This window comes from Melanerpes formicivorus, unplaced genomic scaffold, assembly GCF_026170545.1.
Source record: "Melanerpes formicivorus ecotype bairdi unplaced genomic scaffold, bMelFor1.0.p_v2 SCAF_83, whole genome shotgun sequence".
In the NCBI taxonomy this organism is placed as follows: domain Eukaryota; kingdom Metazoa; phylum Chordata; class Aves; order Piciformes; family Picidae; genus Melanerpes; species Melanerpes formicivorus.
This window is the reverse complement of record NW_027142435.1, coordinates 2,693,297-2,708,022: the sequence shown is the minus strand read 5'-3', so window position 1 is coordinate 2,708,022 and position 14,726 is coordinate 2,693,297. Positions and strand designations below refer to the sequence as shown.

Genomic DNA, 14,726 nt, shown 5'->3' with positions numbered 1-14,726 from the left:
GGGAGGGGTCCCAGGCCAGCTGCCACCTCCCCCTTGCTGTGTGGCTCTTCAGGACACACTGGTCCCTGGCTGAAGCCAGGCCATGGCACTGGGGGACAGGGTCTGGGGGGGTTGGGTTGCTGGTGGGACTGGGTGAGCTGAGAGGCCTTTTCCAACCCAAGCAGTTCTGTGATTCCACTCTGCTCTGTGACTTGTCAGCCAAGTTGAATCTGGGTTTCTTTGCTTGCTTGCTCATTGTTACTGGGTTCTGGTTTGTGTTTTCCCTCTCAAGCTCCATGGCCATCACTGGGATCTCATTTACAGCTCTGTGTCCCTTGGCATGCTGCAGCAAAGGTCCTGTAGCTTCTGGCAGCAGAGTCGAGTGGTGCTGGCCCAGCTCTGGCCCAGCTGCCTCCCAGCCCAGGGGGAAGGAATTGGTGAGGAGATGACCCTCAGGCATCTGGAGATGGTTTATTGAGTTCCAGAAGTTGTTCTGAGCAGGGTTTGGCTTTGCTCTGAGGCTACAGCTCAAGGTGTGTTTGCTGCTCTCTTCAGCCCTTGCTTTCAGAGGCAGAAGGACAGACACTGAGTAAAGTGTTCAGAATATGAACTGGGTTTGGTCTCTGACCTCTGGTACCTCAACCAGTGTGGTCCTCCCATCCCACACTGCCAGAGAGAGGACCAGTTCTCCAAACACCCCCAGTCTGCATCCAGTGCTGGGTTATTGGGGTGGGCAGCAGCCACCCTCCAGCCCAAGGTGGGAAGCAAAGGAAGAGCCCTTGGGAAGCAAGGGAAGAGCCCTTCTTCACCAGGTCAGCAAAAGGTGCACCTGGGAGCTTCTCCTCCCTGATCTGCAGGAGACTTTCTTCCCTGATCCTCAGCAGCCCAGGATGGAGCCAGCACAGCCTGCAGGGTTATTTCTGTGAGGGCTTTTTGGTCTATTCCCCCTCGCTTCTATTTGCAGCCAGACTTCCTCGTGCTGCTCTCTGGGTAGCTTAGGAGAGACCTGGTGGAGTGGTGGCTCAGATCCCTGCCCTGTGGCAGGCTGGTGCTGTGCCCAGGCCTGGGGCAGGCAGCATCTCTCCAGAAGTCACTGTAAAACTGAGGCTGTCATGCTTGCTTTGCCATCTCTGTGCTGAGTTTTGGAGTCTCTGACCACGCTGCTGCCACCGCCGCTGCTTCGTCACACAGCACCCACGGGGCTCGAAATTCTCCCTGGCTTCCATCCCTCCTCCACCCCTCTCCTCACTGGGGGCACTGCCCAGGGCTTCTCAGCCATGCTGCTCTCCTTGCCTGCCTGCTGGCCTCCACAGCAGGGCAGGCTGGCAGACAGCATGGGAAGCCTTTGGAGAGCCCATGATCCGATGCAGATGAGCAAAGCACGGGGAGCTTTCCCACCTGGGTTCGTAGCGTAGCTGCTGGAGAGGGCAGGAGGGGAAGGATCCCTGCTCTTCCCAGGGCTCCACCTCCCCTCTCAGGGCAGGATGCTCCAATCACACTTCAGACTGAAAACCACCTCTGTCTGCTCAGCTGAGCCATCTCTGTGGCTGAGCTGTGCCTCGCCTGACCTGCAGGCTGCTGCAGCGTGGCCCTCCCAGTGCCAGCACAGCTCAGAGCAGTGGAGGCTCTTCCCTGCTGCCCACAGACGTTGGTGGGAATTGCAGGGGCAGCAGGTTGAACCAGGGGCAGGAGGCAACCCTCTCCCCAGACTGAAGGAGTTGGGGCTGTTCAGTCTGCAGAAGAGAAGGCTCTCAGGTGACCTCATTGTGGCCTTCCAGGATCTGAAGGGGGCTACAGGAAGGCTGTGGAGGGACTGCTCAGGATCTCAGGCAGTGATAGGACTAGGGGGAATGGAATGAAGCTGGAGGTGGGGAGATTGAGGCTGGAGGTGAGGTGGAAGTTCTTCCCCAGGAGAGTGGTGAAGCCCTGGAATGGGTTGTCCAGGGAGGTGGTTGGGGCCCTGTCCCTGGAGGTGTTTAAGCCCAGGCTGGATGAGGCTCTGGGCAGCCTGATCTAGTGTGGGGTGTCCCTGCCCATGGCAGGGGGGTTGGAACTAGATGATCCTTGTGGTCCCTTCCAACCCTGAATGATTCTGTGATAAATGGTTTCCCATCCCCCAGAGCAGAGGCTGTGACAGGGTTGGTACAACCTGCCCCAGGGAAGGGAGGGTGAGGACAGAGCCAGCCCTGGCTGTGCTGCAGGAGGAACATCACCCACCAGCCATGAATGGGAAGAGCAGCCCGTGCTGGACACTGCTCTCAGTGGTGGCCAGTGACAGGACAAGGAGCAGGGAACACAAAGGAGAGCCCAGGAGCTTTCACTTGAGCTTGAGCAGAAACTTCTGTGCTGGGAGGGTGCCAGAGCCCCGCAGCAGGGGGTTTGCTCTCTGGGGACTTCCCAAACCCTCCTGAACGCTGCAATCCTGGGCAAGCTGCTCTGGGAGTACCTGCAGGAGCAGGGGGCTGGACTGGATGTCCTCCAGAGGTCCACTCCAGCCCCCTCCTGCTCCCTGACTCCACGGCTCCCGCTCGCAGCCTGGGAGCGGCGAAGGCTCCACCGCAGCGGCCAGGACCTGACCGAGCAGCTCGCAGGGCAAAGCACAGCTCCTGGAAAGCCTCCTCTGCTTCCCCCCCATCTGCATCCCCTGCCCCTGCCCCACACCCCCCACGGCTGGCTGGCTCCTGCCCCTCCTCTGGCGCTGGGAGCTGGCTGCTGCTCCCGGCAGGCGCCGCACCATTTGCTGCGTGGGTTCCTCCGGCAGCCTTTGCTCATTTGAAGTCCACTCTGGGAGCAGCTCTCCCACAGCTGCTCCTTGGAGCTTCCTTTTTGCTTTGGCTCTGAGTTACTCCTTGGGCACGGGGCCATCCTGGGCACACTCTCATTTGACTGCTTTGGTTGGTGGCTTTCCTTGGTTATTAGTTGTTGTGGTTGCTATGATTTCCTTGATGGTTCTTTGTTGTGGGGTTTTGACTTCCAAGGACACAATTTCGAGCCCTGAACTCTTCTCTTCTAACCTCCCTACTTTCATTGCAGATCTCACATTGTAATTTAGTTATTTTTGCTTTCCTTTGGGTTTTGTTTTTCTTCCCTCCCTCCTTCCTTATCAAAAGGGCAGTGGTTGTGGATTGGTAGTGATGATTTAAGTGAGAGCCTTTTCCCTGCTTGTCTTTGTCTCTCCTAGGTATGCTCAGCCACCCACCCATCCCTGTGTCCGAGCTGGCTGAACACACAGAGCACCTCAAAGCCAATGACAACCTGAAACTGTCCCAGGAGTATGAGGTAGGAGCAAGAGGGATGCTGGGCAGGGGTTTGCAGAGCCAGGGAATGGAGGGAATTGGAGCAGGCCCTCAGCCAGCTGAACACACAGCTGAAGGCTCTGGTTGAGGAGACTTGGCCAGTTCTGGGCCCCTCAGTTTAAGAAGGACATTGAAACTCTTGAAGGTGTCCAGAGAAGGGCAACAAAGCTGGGGAGGGGTCTGGAGCACAGCCCTGTGAGGAGAGGCTGAGGGAGCTGGGGTTGCTTAGCCTGGAGAAGAGGAGGCTCAGGGGAGACCTTCTTGCTCTCTCCAAGTCCCTGAAGGGAGGTTGTAGCCAGGTGGGGGTTGGTCTCTTCTCCCAGGCACCCAGCACCAGAACAAGAGGACACAGTCTTAAGCTGTGCCAGGGGAGGTTTAGGCTGGAGGTGAGGAAGAAGTTCTTCATAGAAAGAGAGATTGGCCATTGGGATGTGCTGCCCAGGGAGGTGGTGGAGTCACCATCCCTGGAGGTGTTTAGGAAGAGCCTGGATGAGGCCCTTGGTGCCCTGGTTGAGTTGATCAGATGGTGCTGGGTGATAGGTTGGACTGGATGATCTCAAAGGTCTTTTCCAACCTGGTGTGTTCTGTATTACAAAGCTGTTTGTGTGTTCAGTGAAATCCTTGCTTGGTGCTTGGCTGGGGTTCAGCTCCAGGTCATTCATCTGGGGCAGGAGCTGAGCTCCCTTTGTGGAGGTGACTGGATGAGGATCTGTCCTTGGGCTGCCTCCTGCTGAACACAGAGAGGACCAAGCCAGGGGATGTTTGGGGTAGCTGAAGTTAGATGGCACAAGGCAGAAGTCCTCCACAGCTGCAGCTGAGCTATTGAGCTGCTTTCTGCCTGCCTTGTCCTCTCTGGGGCTTTTCCCCTCCTTTCTGCTGGTGTTTGGCTGCTCAGAGGGGCTCCTGCAGCTGAGCAGCTGTGGCTGCTGGACTGTGGCATTCCCAGAGGGCAGGGCAGACCAGTCCCAAGACAGGCTGAGGCAGGGGGAAAGGCAGAGAGCATTGCAGCCCCATCTTCCCAGTGCTGCTGTGCATCAGCAGCTGGGCAAAGGCTGTGTGCTGCCACAGAGCTGCTCCTGGCTGCTCCCAGTGCTGTGGCTGCATCAGCGGTGGTTAGATCCCGGTGCCGATGCCAGCTGCTGGTGCCCTTGGGTACAAGTTGCTTTTTGACCACGGGACTGAACTGGTGGTGGTGTGCCCTGATGTTTTTGGGCTGACAACAACTCGAGGCCTTGCAGGCACAGCGAGGAGGTGTTTCCTGGACAAAGGCTGCTGCTGGGATGCTTTCTCCCCAGGCTGGCTTGCAGGAGCAGGCTGCAGAAGGTGGATTTGCTCTGCTGGCGTCTTTCAGTCCGCATTGGGGTGCAGGGGGGAACAGCAGCCTGTTAATACCTTCCATCCAGATTTCAGAGGCTGATTTGCATAATGCAATATCCCAAGTGCCCTGGCTCCATTCCAGCACAACCTCCTCTAGTGGGAGAGCCAGAGCTAAACAAACATCGCTAATGAAATGAGTGCGAGGGAGATGAGAGGGCTGGAGAGCAAACAGCCACATTACAACTGTATAAATACCCATTAGTTAGGAATGCTCCTTGTGGCGCCTGCCTTTGTGCCGGCACCGCCGCAGCCGAGCCCTGCCGGGGACCTTTCTGGCCTCGCCACAAGCAGCGGAGGGCAGCAAACGCCTGCGGAGGGTCGAGCCCGGCAGGCAGAGAGGGACAAAGGCAGGACCCTGTCCCCACCACCCAGCAGCGGCAGGCAGGGAGAAGGGAGAGCGAGCAGCAGGAAACAACTCAGCAGGTTCCTGCCAAGCCTCCGATTGAGGCAAACCCCAAGGGCTCTGCAAAATGATGAAGGAATTAAGCCCTTGTTTTATTTAATTCTCTGGCTGAGGATTTAGAGGTAAACGTAATTAACCTAATTTCCATATCTGGGACAGCTGGACTTTAGAGGGAGGGAAAAAAACCCTCCCCAACCACCAAACCTGGCATAAATCAGCAGGACAGGCAGAGAGGATTATTCTCTCCAGTGCATTTCATTGTTTATTCCTTCATCCCTTCCAGGAAAAAGCCACACTGCAGTTTCTTCAGGCCAAGGTCCTTAGCCTTCTCTGTCCAGGGCTTGTAGAGCTCGACAAGGGGCAGTGAGTTTGAGCTGGAGGAAGGAAGATAGAGACTGGAGATGGGGAAGAAGTTCTTGGCAGTGAGGGCAGGGAGAGACTGGAACAGGTTGCTCAGGGAGGCTGTGGCTGCCTCCTCCATGGAGGTGTTCCAGGCCAGGCTGGATGAGGCCCTGAGCAGCCTGGGCTGGTGGGAGGTGTCCCTGCCCATGGCAGGGGCTTGGAGCTGGATGATCCTGGAGGTCCCTTCCAGCCCAACCCATTCCATGAATCTCTGCATTCCTGAGGGGGCAAACAGTGCATGCTGCCTTCCTCAGCCTGACCTTCAGAGCCGTTCTGGCCCCCACAGGGCAAGGTGTTCAGAGCTTGCTTTGCTGCTTTTCTGCTCTTCTAACCTTCCCTTTTCTTTCCCAACTCCTGCAGTCCATTGACCCTGGCCAGCAGTTCACCTGGGAGCACTCCAACCTGGAAGTCAACAAGCCCAAGAACCGCTACGCCAACGTCATTGCCTACGACCACTCCCGCGTCATCCTGCTGCCCATCGAAGGTACTGGGGCGCCCCTGGGGCACCCCTGGGCACCTCCACTCCCACAGCAGCCTGCCCTAGAGTCTATGGCCCTGCTCTGGCAAAGGGGTTGGCCTCAATGATCTCCAAAGGTCCCTTCCAGCCCCTAACATCCTGTGATCCTCTGGGCTGAAGCAGCTGCAGGGAAACCTGCTGCACAGCTTCTCCCTTCCCTCTTAGCCTCTCTGTGTATTCTTCTCCTAACACCTCCCTGGGTGCTGAGCACGCAGGAGGTGCTCTGCAAACCAGGCATTTGCTGAAGTCTGGTGACTGCCATTCCCTGGAGCTGCAGAGGCTTGTTTCAAGGGCTGGTTTATCAAGGAACTGTCTTCCCTTTGCTTGGAGATCTCTGCTCCAAACCTTTCTGACTAAGGACAAGAATCCAGAGCACAAGGAGCTGTGGAGCAGGGCAGTGGGTGGCAGTGGAGTGTGTCTGTACTGAGGATAAGTGAGAAGCCAGCACTGGGGGCAGCCATTTGTGTAGACCCAGGGAATTGTTTGGGTTGGAAAAGACCTCCAAGATGATCAAGTCCAAGTCTTGTCCTAACACCACCATGGCCACCAAACTGTGTCCCACAGTGCCATGGCCACACCTTTCTTGAACCTCACCAGGGTGACTCCATCACTCCCCTGGGCAGCCTGTGCCAATCTCTGACCACTCTTGCAGGAAAGAAAATTTGGACATCAGAGGAAACTTCTTCACTGCAAGGCTTCTCAGCCACTGGCACAGGCTGCCCAGGGAGGTGGCTGGATCCCCACCCCTGGAGGTGTTGAAAGGAGGCAGAGCTGTGGTGCTGAGGGCCATGGTTTAGCCCCAGCCTCGGTAGAGCTAGAGAATGGTTGGGCTGGATGGGCTTTAAGGTCTTTTCCAAGCCAAATGATTCTGTGTGGCATTCCTCTTTGTGCAGATGACTCTCTTCTGGCTTGGTTTTTCTCCTGAGATTAATATTGTATGAGCCAAGGAGAGCAGAGGCCTCAAGGAGCTGCCTGGTCATTCAAGGGGAGGGAGAAGAGCACCAGTGCAGAAGTGGAGGGCTCTTCATGCTGGCCTCTGCTGACAGAACAGAAGCACAGGGCTGGATGCAGGCAGCAGCCCTGACTCTGCCCAAGTGGCATCATGAGGGACTGCTGGTGCAGATCTGCTGGGCCAAGGTTTCAGTTGCAAGAGGCTGTGGCAGGTCCTGGCTGCTCTGCTCCTCCCTGCCAGGCTGCCATTTGCACTGAGGGCTGGGAGAGGAAAGGAGCTGGAGGAATTGTTGCTTTCTCTTTGTTTCACATCTGGATTTGTCAAGGCTGCAGGTTGTCACTGCCTGCTTGGTCAGGGAGCAGCAGGGACTTCAGTTCCAGGAGTGCTCTGCAAGGGAAGTGTTGCAGAGCTCTTGGCCACCACTTGAAAGCTCAGAGTGGACCTGGGGTGGGTGGGGAGGAGATTAATTCTGGAAGCTCAGCCTTGATTATGTTCCTGCTGCTGCTGCACAGCCTCCTTCCCCCCTGAGATTTCAGACTGGGCAGGCATGGGGGCAGGGAACCCTCCAGACATTTAATCAAAAGCCATTTCTCCCAGCAGCTGAGATTGCCAAGTACCCTTGAGGGCTGGCAGGCAATTCAGCCTGGGCTGCACCTTGCCAGCAGAAGCAGCAGTGTCTGTTGCTAGAGCAGGATGAGCACTAGCAACCCAATTTCATCTTGGTACTGCTCCCCACCCTTGGCTTCCCTCAAGACAGGAGTTGGGAGCTGTGTCCTGAGTTAATCATGGGTTAGCAGAGCCCTGCCAGCCCTGCCAGCCACTCTGCTGGAGTTAGGAAGGGGCCAAATCACCAACTGGCACAGATCCTCTGTGCCTCTCCAGAGCTCAACCTGACCATCAGTGCTTGCCAGTGCCCATTGTAACTCCAGGGCAGTCTTCTCCTGCCATGTCCCAATCACCCTCTTCATTCTGGCAGTGCCTCCTGCCACTCAGCCCAGCCCCTCAAAGAGGGACACAGGCAGGCAGCTGGAGCTCAAATGCCTGGAGCTTGTGTGGGTGGAAAAAACCTCTCAGAAATGAGAGCAGGCAAGTCAAAGCCTCTGCCTGCAGAGCCTTGCCTGGCTGAGCCAAGCCTGGCTTTAGCCCTCCCCTGGTCCAGCTGCAGCTCCCTCCCTGGGATCAGGCCTTGCACAGTGCTCATCCAGGGGTGTTTGCTGCCCAGGCTCTGGGTGCTCTGGGATGAGGACTGGGGGTTGTCCTGGTTGAGACCAGTGGAGCAAGAGCCCTGGGTCAGGACTTCTGCTCCTGTTACCAACTCCAGGAAGAGGATCATGGATTTCAGCCTTGCTCTTTGGTCTCTTTAGTATGGAATCAGAGAATCTTCAGAGTTGGGAGGGACCTTCAAAGGTCATCGAGTCCAGGGACACCTGCAACCAGAGCAGGTTGCTCAGAGCCCCAACCCACCTGACCTGGAATGGTTCCAGGGATGGGGCAGTTCCCACCCCTCTGGGCAGCCTGGGCCAGGCTCTCCCCACCCTCTGTTCATTCTTCCTTCTCTCCAGCCTGAGTCTCCCTCTTTCAGTTCCAAACCATCACTCCTTGTCCTATCACAACAGGCCCTGCTCAAAACCTGTCCCCAGCTTTCTCATCAGCCCTTTTAATCACTGAAAGGTCTCCTTGGAGCCTTCTCTTCTCCTGCAAGAAGTTATTTGCCTGCCTGCAGGGCAGGAGGAGCATTGTGAAGGAGGATTCCTCTACAAAGCCCAAGGCTGCTGAGGTCTGCAGGGCAGTGCTCTCTCCTGACATTGCTCTGAAGATCTCCTCAAGCTCCCAAGTCGGTCCTGCAGGATTCCCTGACTGGCTGTTGCCGCTTCCCTGCAGGGATTGTGGGCAGTGATTACATCAATGCCAACTACATCGATGGCTACAGGAAGCAGAATGCCTACATTGCCACCCAGGGCCCTCTGCCCGAGACCTTTGGGGACTTCTGGAGGATGGTGTGGGAGCAGCGTTCAGCTACCATTGTCATGATGACTAAGCTGGAGGAGAAGTCACGGGTGAGGCATGAGAGGGATGACAAATTAGTCACAATCCTGGGGGACTGGGGAGTGGGGGAACAGCAGATCCCTTTGATCTGCAGCCCACGTTGGTACTGGGGGGGTTCTGCCAGCTTTGCCCCAAACCATTCACCCTGGGCAGCTGCAGCCTCCCTTGCAGCTCCAGGAGGAGAGGACGCTCAATCCCAGGGCATGCTGGCTGGGTCTGTCTTGGAGTTAATCATGTGGCAAGCTTCACATTGAGTTCTCTTGTTTAACAAGCCCCAGTACATCCACTCTGATCTTCAGGATCATTCCAGTCTGTTGTCTCCATGATGGATGTGGTGCCTCAGAGCCTCTGCTCAGGCAGTAGGAGCTTTCCACACTGAGTCTCTTCCTGTCCTGCTGCTTTGGAAAGGCTCTGCTGCACCTTCTCTCCCCTGGCCAGCATCAGGCCAGTTCTGGAGTGAGCTCCTCCTGGTTCTGCTGGGTGTGTTGCAGCAGGAATGCCTCCTGTCTTCCAGATAAAGTGTGACCAGTACTGGCCAGGCCGAGGCACAGACACCTATGGGATGATCCAGGTGACGCTGCTGGACACCATCGAGCTGGCCACCTTCTGCCTCCGCACCTTCTCCCTCCACAAGGTGAGCCTCCTCCTGCTGCTCTTCTCCCCTGGGGGCAGGGCTCTGCCACACTGTGCACACACAGCAGGAGCAGGGCTCGTGGCCTTGTGCTGGGGCCTCACAGCACCGCTGGTGCTCGGCTGGCTTTGCAGAATGGCTCCAGTGAGAAGCGAGAGGTTCGCCAGTTCCAGTTCACAGCCTGGCCTGACCACGGCGTCCCCGAGTACCCCACCCCCTTCCTGGCCTTCCTGAGGAGGGTGAAGACCTGCAACCCTCCTGATGCTGGTCCCATCGTGGTGCACTGCAGGTACTGCTGCCCTTCACCTGACTTTTGCATGGGGCCATCTGCAAGGGAGGCAGAAGTCAGGAGGATGCTGATTCACACCTAGGAGCTGTCTGCCGAGGCCCCGGCAGCAAGAGCTGCCACAGAATCAGAATGGTGTAGGGGTGGAAGGGACCTCTGGAGATTGAGTCCAACCCAGAGCAGGAACCCCCCTGCCAAGCCCCTGTGAAGTGGATTCCTGGCCAGCATCTGAGGAGGAGGCTCAGGGGGTTGGTGGCTGCAGGATTTCCTGAGGAGTGCTCAGTTTGCACTCAGGTTCTGTTAGCACTGGAAGTGCCCCAGGCTGTGCTGGCCTCTGGGGCTCTGTGCAGGAGCTGCTGCTTCCCACAGAGGGAAAGGAGGAATCACAGAGGGGTTTGGGTTGGAAGGGACCTTCAAGCTCATCCAGCTCCAGCCCCCTGCCATGGGCAGGGACACCTCCACCAGCCCAGGCTGCCCAAGGCCTCATCCAGCCTGGCCTGGAACACCTCCAGAGGGGGAGCATCCCCAGCTGCTCTGGGCAGCCTGTGCCTCCTACCCTCCTGGGGGAGAATTTCTTCCTAATGCCTCATCTAAATCCTGCTTCCATTTTGAAGCCACCACCCTCCTCCTGTCACTCTAAGTCCTTGCTGAAAGTCCCTCCCCAGCTCTCCTGGTGTACTGGAAGGCTGCTCTAAGGTCTCCCTGCAGCTTTCTCTTCTCCAGACTAAACCACCTCCACGATTAGCCTGTCCCCACAGGGGAGGCTCTCCAGCCCTCTGATCATCCTGGTGGCCTCCCCTGGCCTCACCAGTTCCGTGTCCTTGTGTTGGGGGCTCCAGAGCTGATCAGACAGGTGGAGTGTGGCCTGGCCAGCCGCCTGGGGTGGCCCTGCTGGGTGTGTGGGAGGCAGAGCTGCAGCTGCTGGAGGCAGAGCTGACAGTGATGGAAAGAGGGATTTTGTTTGAGGGCTGCAGCCATTCTGGCAGTGACAAACTGGAGGCTGCTGGGGGCAGGTGCTGATCCCTCATTCAGTTTACAGCCCAAGGAGGACTGCTGGCAGCCTCAGCTCACACAAATCCTCCTCTTCCTCAGGAGGTGTGGAGGAGCCTGCAGGTAACAGGGCACTGAGGAGCCAGCTGCAGGTGCCAGGCTGCTGGGGGAAGCTCATCCTGCCTCTCCTGCAGGATGCCTTTTAAAGAGCCTTTGAGAGTGGGCAACTTATCACTGACCTTGCAGCTGGCAATTAGCTGCCCCTCTCCCCAGCTAAAGGAAGAGAGCTGCCAGCTCCCCACACACAGCAGCCTGCTCCCACCTCAGCTGCTCCACTCCTGCCAGAGTCAGCTGCCTGGCTGAGGTGCTAGGCAGGCTCATTAGCAGACATCAAGGGAGCTTCGGGGGGAGGGGGAAAAAGGGGGAGCTGCACTGGCAAAGTGAAAGGAAAACCTTTATTAGAGCAGCAGAGGCACAGCCCCCAGAGCCCAGCACACACAGGTTTGATGTGGCACAAGAACACACAGGAGCAGGGCTGACAACGTGTTCCTCATTACAGCATCAGGAGGTTCTGGGCTGGGGAAAGATCTGAGTGATTAAAGCTGCTTTGTAAGCCCTCAGATCCTGCCAGCCCTTTGTGCCAGCCCACAGCCCCCCTGCCTCTAGCTGCCAGAGCTGTGTGTGCCAGCAGAGCTCCTGCCCTGGGAGGGCACAGAGGAAGAGGCAGGAGAGGTGGCCAGGTCAGGGTGGAGGGGGCACAGGACCTCACCAGAGGTAGCTTTTCATCTTCCACCTGTCCCCAGGTGCTGCTGGACCAGACTTGGCTTGGGAAGTTTTTGCTAAACTGAGCTGAACAGGGCAAAACCTACAGGTTGTGACCTGAGGGTGGAAGCAGAAGTCCTTGTCCCCAGGACCTGTCCCCCTGTGCTCAGCACTGGTCAGGCCACACCTTAGTACTGGGCTCAGTTTTGGGTCCTGCACTCAAGAAGGACATTGAGGGGCTGGAGCAGGTCCAGAGAAGGGCAACCAAGCTGGTGGGGAGCAGCTGAGGGATCTGGGGCTGCTCAGCCAGGAGAAAAGGAGGCTGAGGGGAGAGCTCACTGCTCTCTGCAGCTCCCTGAGAGGAGGCTGGAGCCAGGTGGGGCTGGTAACAAGTGACAGGACAAGAGGAAATGGCCTCAGGTGGCACCAGGAGAGGTTCAGGTTGGACAGTAGAATAAAGGTCTTCACTGAAAGGTTTCTGAAGGCCTGGCACAGGCTGCCCAGGGAGGTGCTGAGAAGCCACAGAGCTGTGGTGCTGAGGGACATGGAGGAGTTGGCCTGGATGAGCTTTGGAGGTCCCTTCCAGCCAGGACCATTCTGTGATGCTCTGAGCCGCTGAGCACCTTTGCTGTCTGCTCCCTGCCTCGTGCCTCTCTTCCTACCCCTTGTCTGCTGCTGCTGGTGGCACAGGGCGGACCCTCAGGCACGGGTGGCCTGCTGGAGCACCAGCAGGGGCAGGGGGGCCCTGGCGTGGGGCTGTGCCGTGCCCTGGTGTGGGGCCGTGCCGTGCCCCAGCACAAGGCCGTGCCATGCCCCGGGCTGAGGCCGTGCCGTGCCCTGGCGTGGGGCTGTGCCATGCCCCGGCCCGAGGCTGTGCCATGCCCTGGTGTGGGGCTGTGCCATGCCCCGGCCCGAGGCTGTGCCATGCCCTGGTGTGGGGCTGTGCCATGCCCCGGCCCGAGGCCATGCTGTGCCCTGGTGTGGGGCCGTGCCGTGCCCCGGCCCAAGGCTGTGCCGTGCCCCGGGCTGAGGCCGTGCCGTGCCCTGGCCCGAGGCTGTGCCGTGCCCCAGCCCAAGGCTGTGCCATACCCCGGGCTGAGGCCGTGCTGTGCCCTGGCATGGGGCTGCCCTGGGCCCCTGGCTGAGGCCGTGCCGTGCCCTGGCTGAGGCCGTGCCATACCCCGGGCTGAGGCTGTGCCGTGCCCTGGCTGAGGCCGTGCCGTGCCCCGCAGCGCGGGCGTGGGCCGCACCGGCTGCTTCATCGTGATCGACGCCATGCTGGAGCGCATCAAGCACGAGAAGACTGTGGACATCTACGGCCACGTCACCCTCATGAGGTCCCAGCGCAACTACATGGTGCAGACGGAGGATCAGTACAGCTTCATCCACGATGCCTTGCTGGAGGCTGTTGCCTGTGGCAACACCGAGGTCCCAGCCAGGAACCTCTACACCTACATCCAGAAGCTGGCCCAGATCGAAGTGGGGGAGCACGTGACGGGCATGGAGCTGGAGTTCAAGGTGAGGGCAGGCAGGGGAGGGGGACAGGAGTCCCCTCTGGGGCTGCTCTTCTGCAGGCTCTCAGCCCCAGGGCTCTCAGCCCTGGCTCCTCACAGAGCTGTTCCATCCCCTCAGCATCACCTTCTGCTGGCACTGCAGCAGCCAGGCAGCCTTTCCAAGGCTGGTGATCACTTTTGGTTCCATGATAGAGAAGGGATGACTTCTCTGCTACTGCAGCTCCCAGTGGACACCTACCTGTCCCTGCAGGAGGCTTCCCTGGGCATTCCCACTCAAGCTTGAATTTGCTCCCTCCTCAGACTGAAACTTTGCTTCCTGGAAAGGGCTCAGACCCTGTGCCCACCTCAGGGGCCGCACCGGGCAGAGCGAGCTGGCGGGCGGTGGAGGGCAGGGGGAGAAGGGCTGGCAGGGGGCTGGGAGCTAAGCAAAGCCCCTGCTGAGCAGCTCGGTTGTGCCTCTGCTTCTGCCCTCAGCGCCTGGCCAACTCCAAAGCCCACACCTCCAGGTTCATCAGCGCCAACCTGCCCTGCAACAAGTTCAAGAACCGCCTGGTCAACATCATGCCCTACGAGACCACCAGGGTCTGCCTGCAGCCCATCCGCGGCGTGGAGGGCTCCGACTACATCAACGCCAGCTTCATCGATGGCTACAGGTGAGCGGCTCCCTGCTGCCCCTGCCCAGCTCCCTACAGCCCCTGCCCCTGCCCAGCTCCCTACAGCTGAGCAGCTCCCCCCTGCCCCTGCCCAGCTCCCTACAGCCCCTGCCCCTGCCCAGCTCCCTACAGCCCCTGCCCCTGCCCAGCTCCCTACAGCCCCTGCCCCTGCCCAGCTCCCTACAGCCCCTGCCCCTGCCCAGCTTCCTACAGCCCCTGCCCCTGCCCAGCTCCCTACAGCCCCTGCCCAGCTCCCTACAGCCCCTGCCCAGCTCTCTATAGCCCCTGCCCAGCTCCCTACAGCCCCTGCCCAGCTCCCTACAGCTGAGCAGCTCCCCCCTGCCCCTGGGCAGCTCCCTACAGCCCCTGCCCCTGGGCAGCTCCCTACAGCTGAGCAGCTCCCCCTGCCCCTGGGCAGCTTCCTGCATGCCTTTGAGCCTAAGCACCCCCAGGGGCTGGGCCAGGCCCCACCTGTGGCAGTTTTAGGGACCTGGTGTTGCTCTGTCTCAAAGCTGCCGCCCAAAACCTTCTCCTGACCTCCCCCCCGGGGCCTGTGCTGTCTTGCAGGCAGCAGAAGGCTTACATCGCCACGCAGGGGCCCCTGGCAGAGACCACGGAGGACTTCTGGAGGATGCTGTGGGAGAACAACTCAACCATCGTGGTGATGCTGACCAAGCTGCGCGAGATGGGCAGGGTGAGTGCCGCCCGAGGGGCGCGGCGGGGCGCCGGCGGCGGGGCTGGCAGTGACCTTCCTCTCCCCTTGGCAGGAGAAGTGCCACCAGTACTGGCCAGCAGAGCGCTCTGCACGCTACCAGTACTTCGTGGTGGACCCCATGGCAGAGTACAACATGCCCCAGTACATCCTGCGCGAGTTCAAGGTCACCGACGCCAGGGTAGGTGCTGAGCCGGCGGGGGCGC

General features: G+C 59.0%; 1 protein-coding gene across 19 annotated transcripts in view; it reads left to right on the top strand.

Moving 5' to 3' along the window:
- PTPRS (protein tyrosine phosphatase receptor type S) overlaps nt 1–14,726 on the top strand; it is a 178,041-nt gene that overhangs the window by 157,496 nt on the left and 5,819 nt on the right. For all 19 annotated transcript variants that reach the window (XM_068164973.1, XM_068164971.1, XM_068164970.1 and 16 more), the window contains 9 exons: nt 3,161–3,258; nt 5,818–5,941; nt 8,808–8,983; nt 9,487–9,606; nt 9,738–9,892; nt 12,874–13,159; nt 13,630–13,808; nt 14,376–14,502; nt 14,576–14,701. In XM_068164973.1, coding sequence (XP_068021074.1) covers nt 3,161–3,258; nt 5,818–5,941; nt 8,808–8,983; nt 9,487–9,606; nt 9,738–9,892; nt 12,874–13,159; nt 13,630–13,808; nt 14,376–14,502; nt 14,576–14,701 — 1,391 coding nt within the window. The remainder of the gene's footprint in view (nt 1–3,160; nt 3,259–5,817; nt 5,942–8,807; nt 8,984–9,486; nt 9,607–9,737; nt 9,893–12,873; nt 13,160–13,629; nt 13,809–14,375; nt 14,503–14,575; nt 14,702–14,726) is intronic.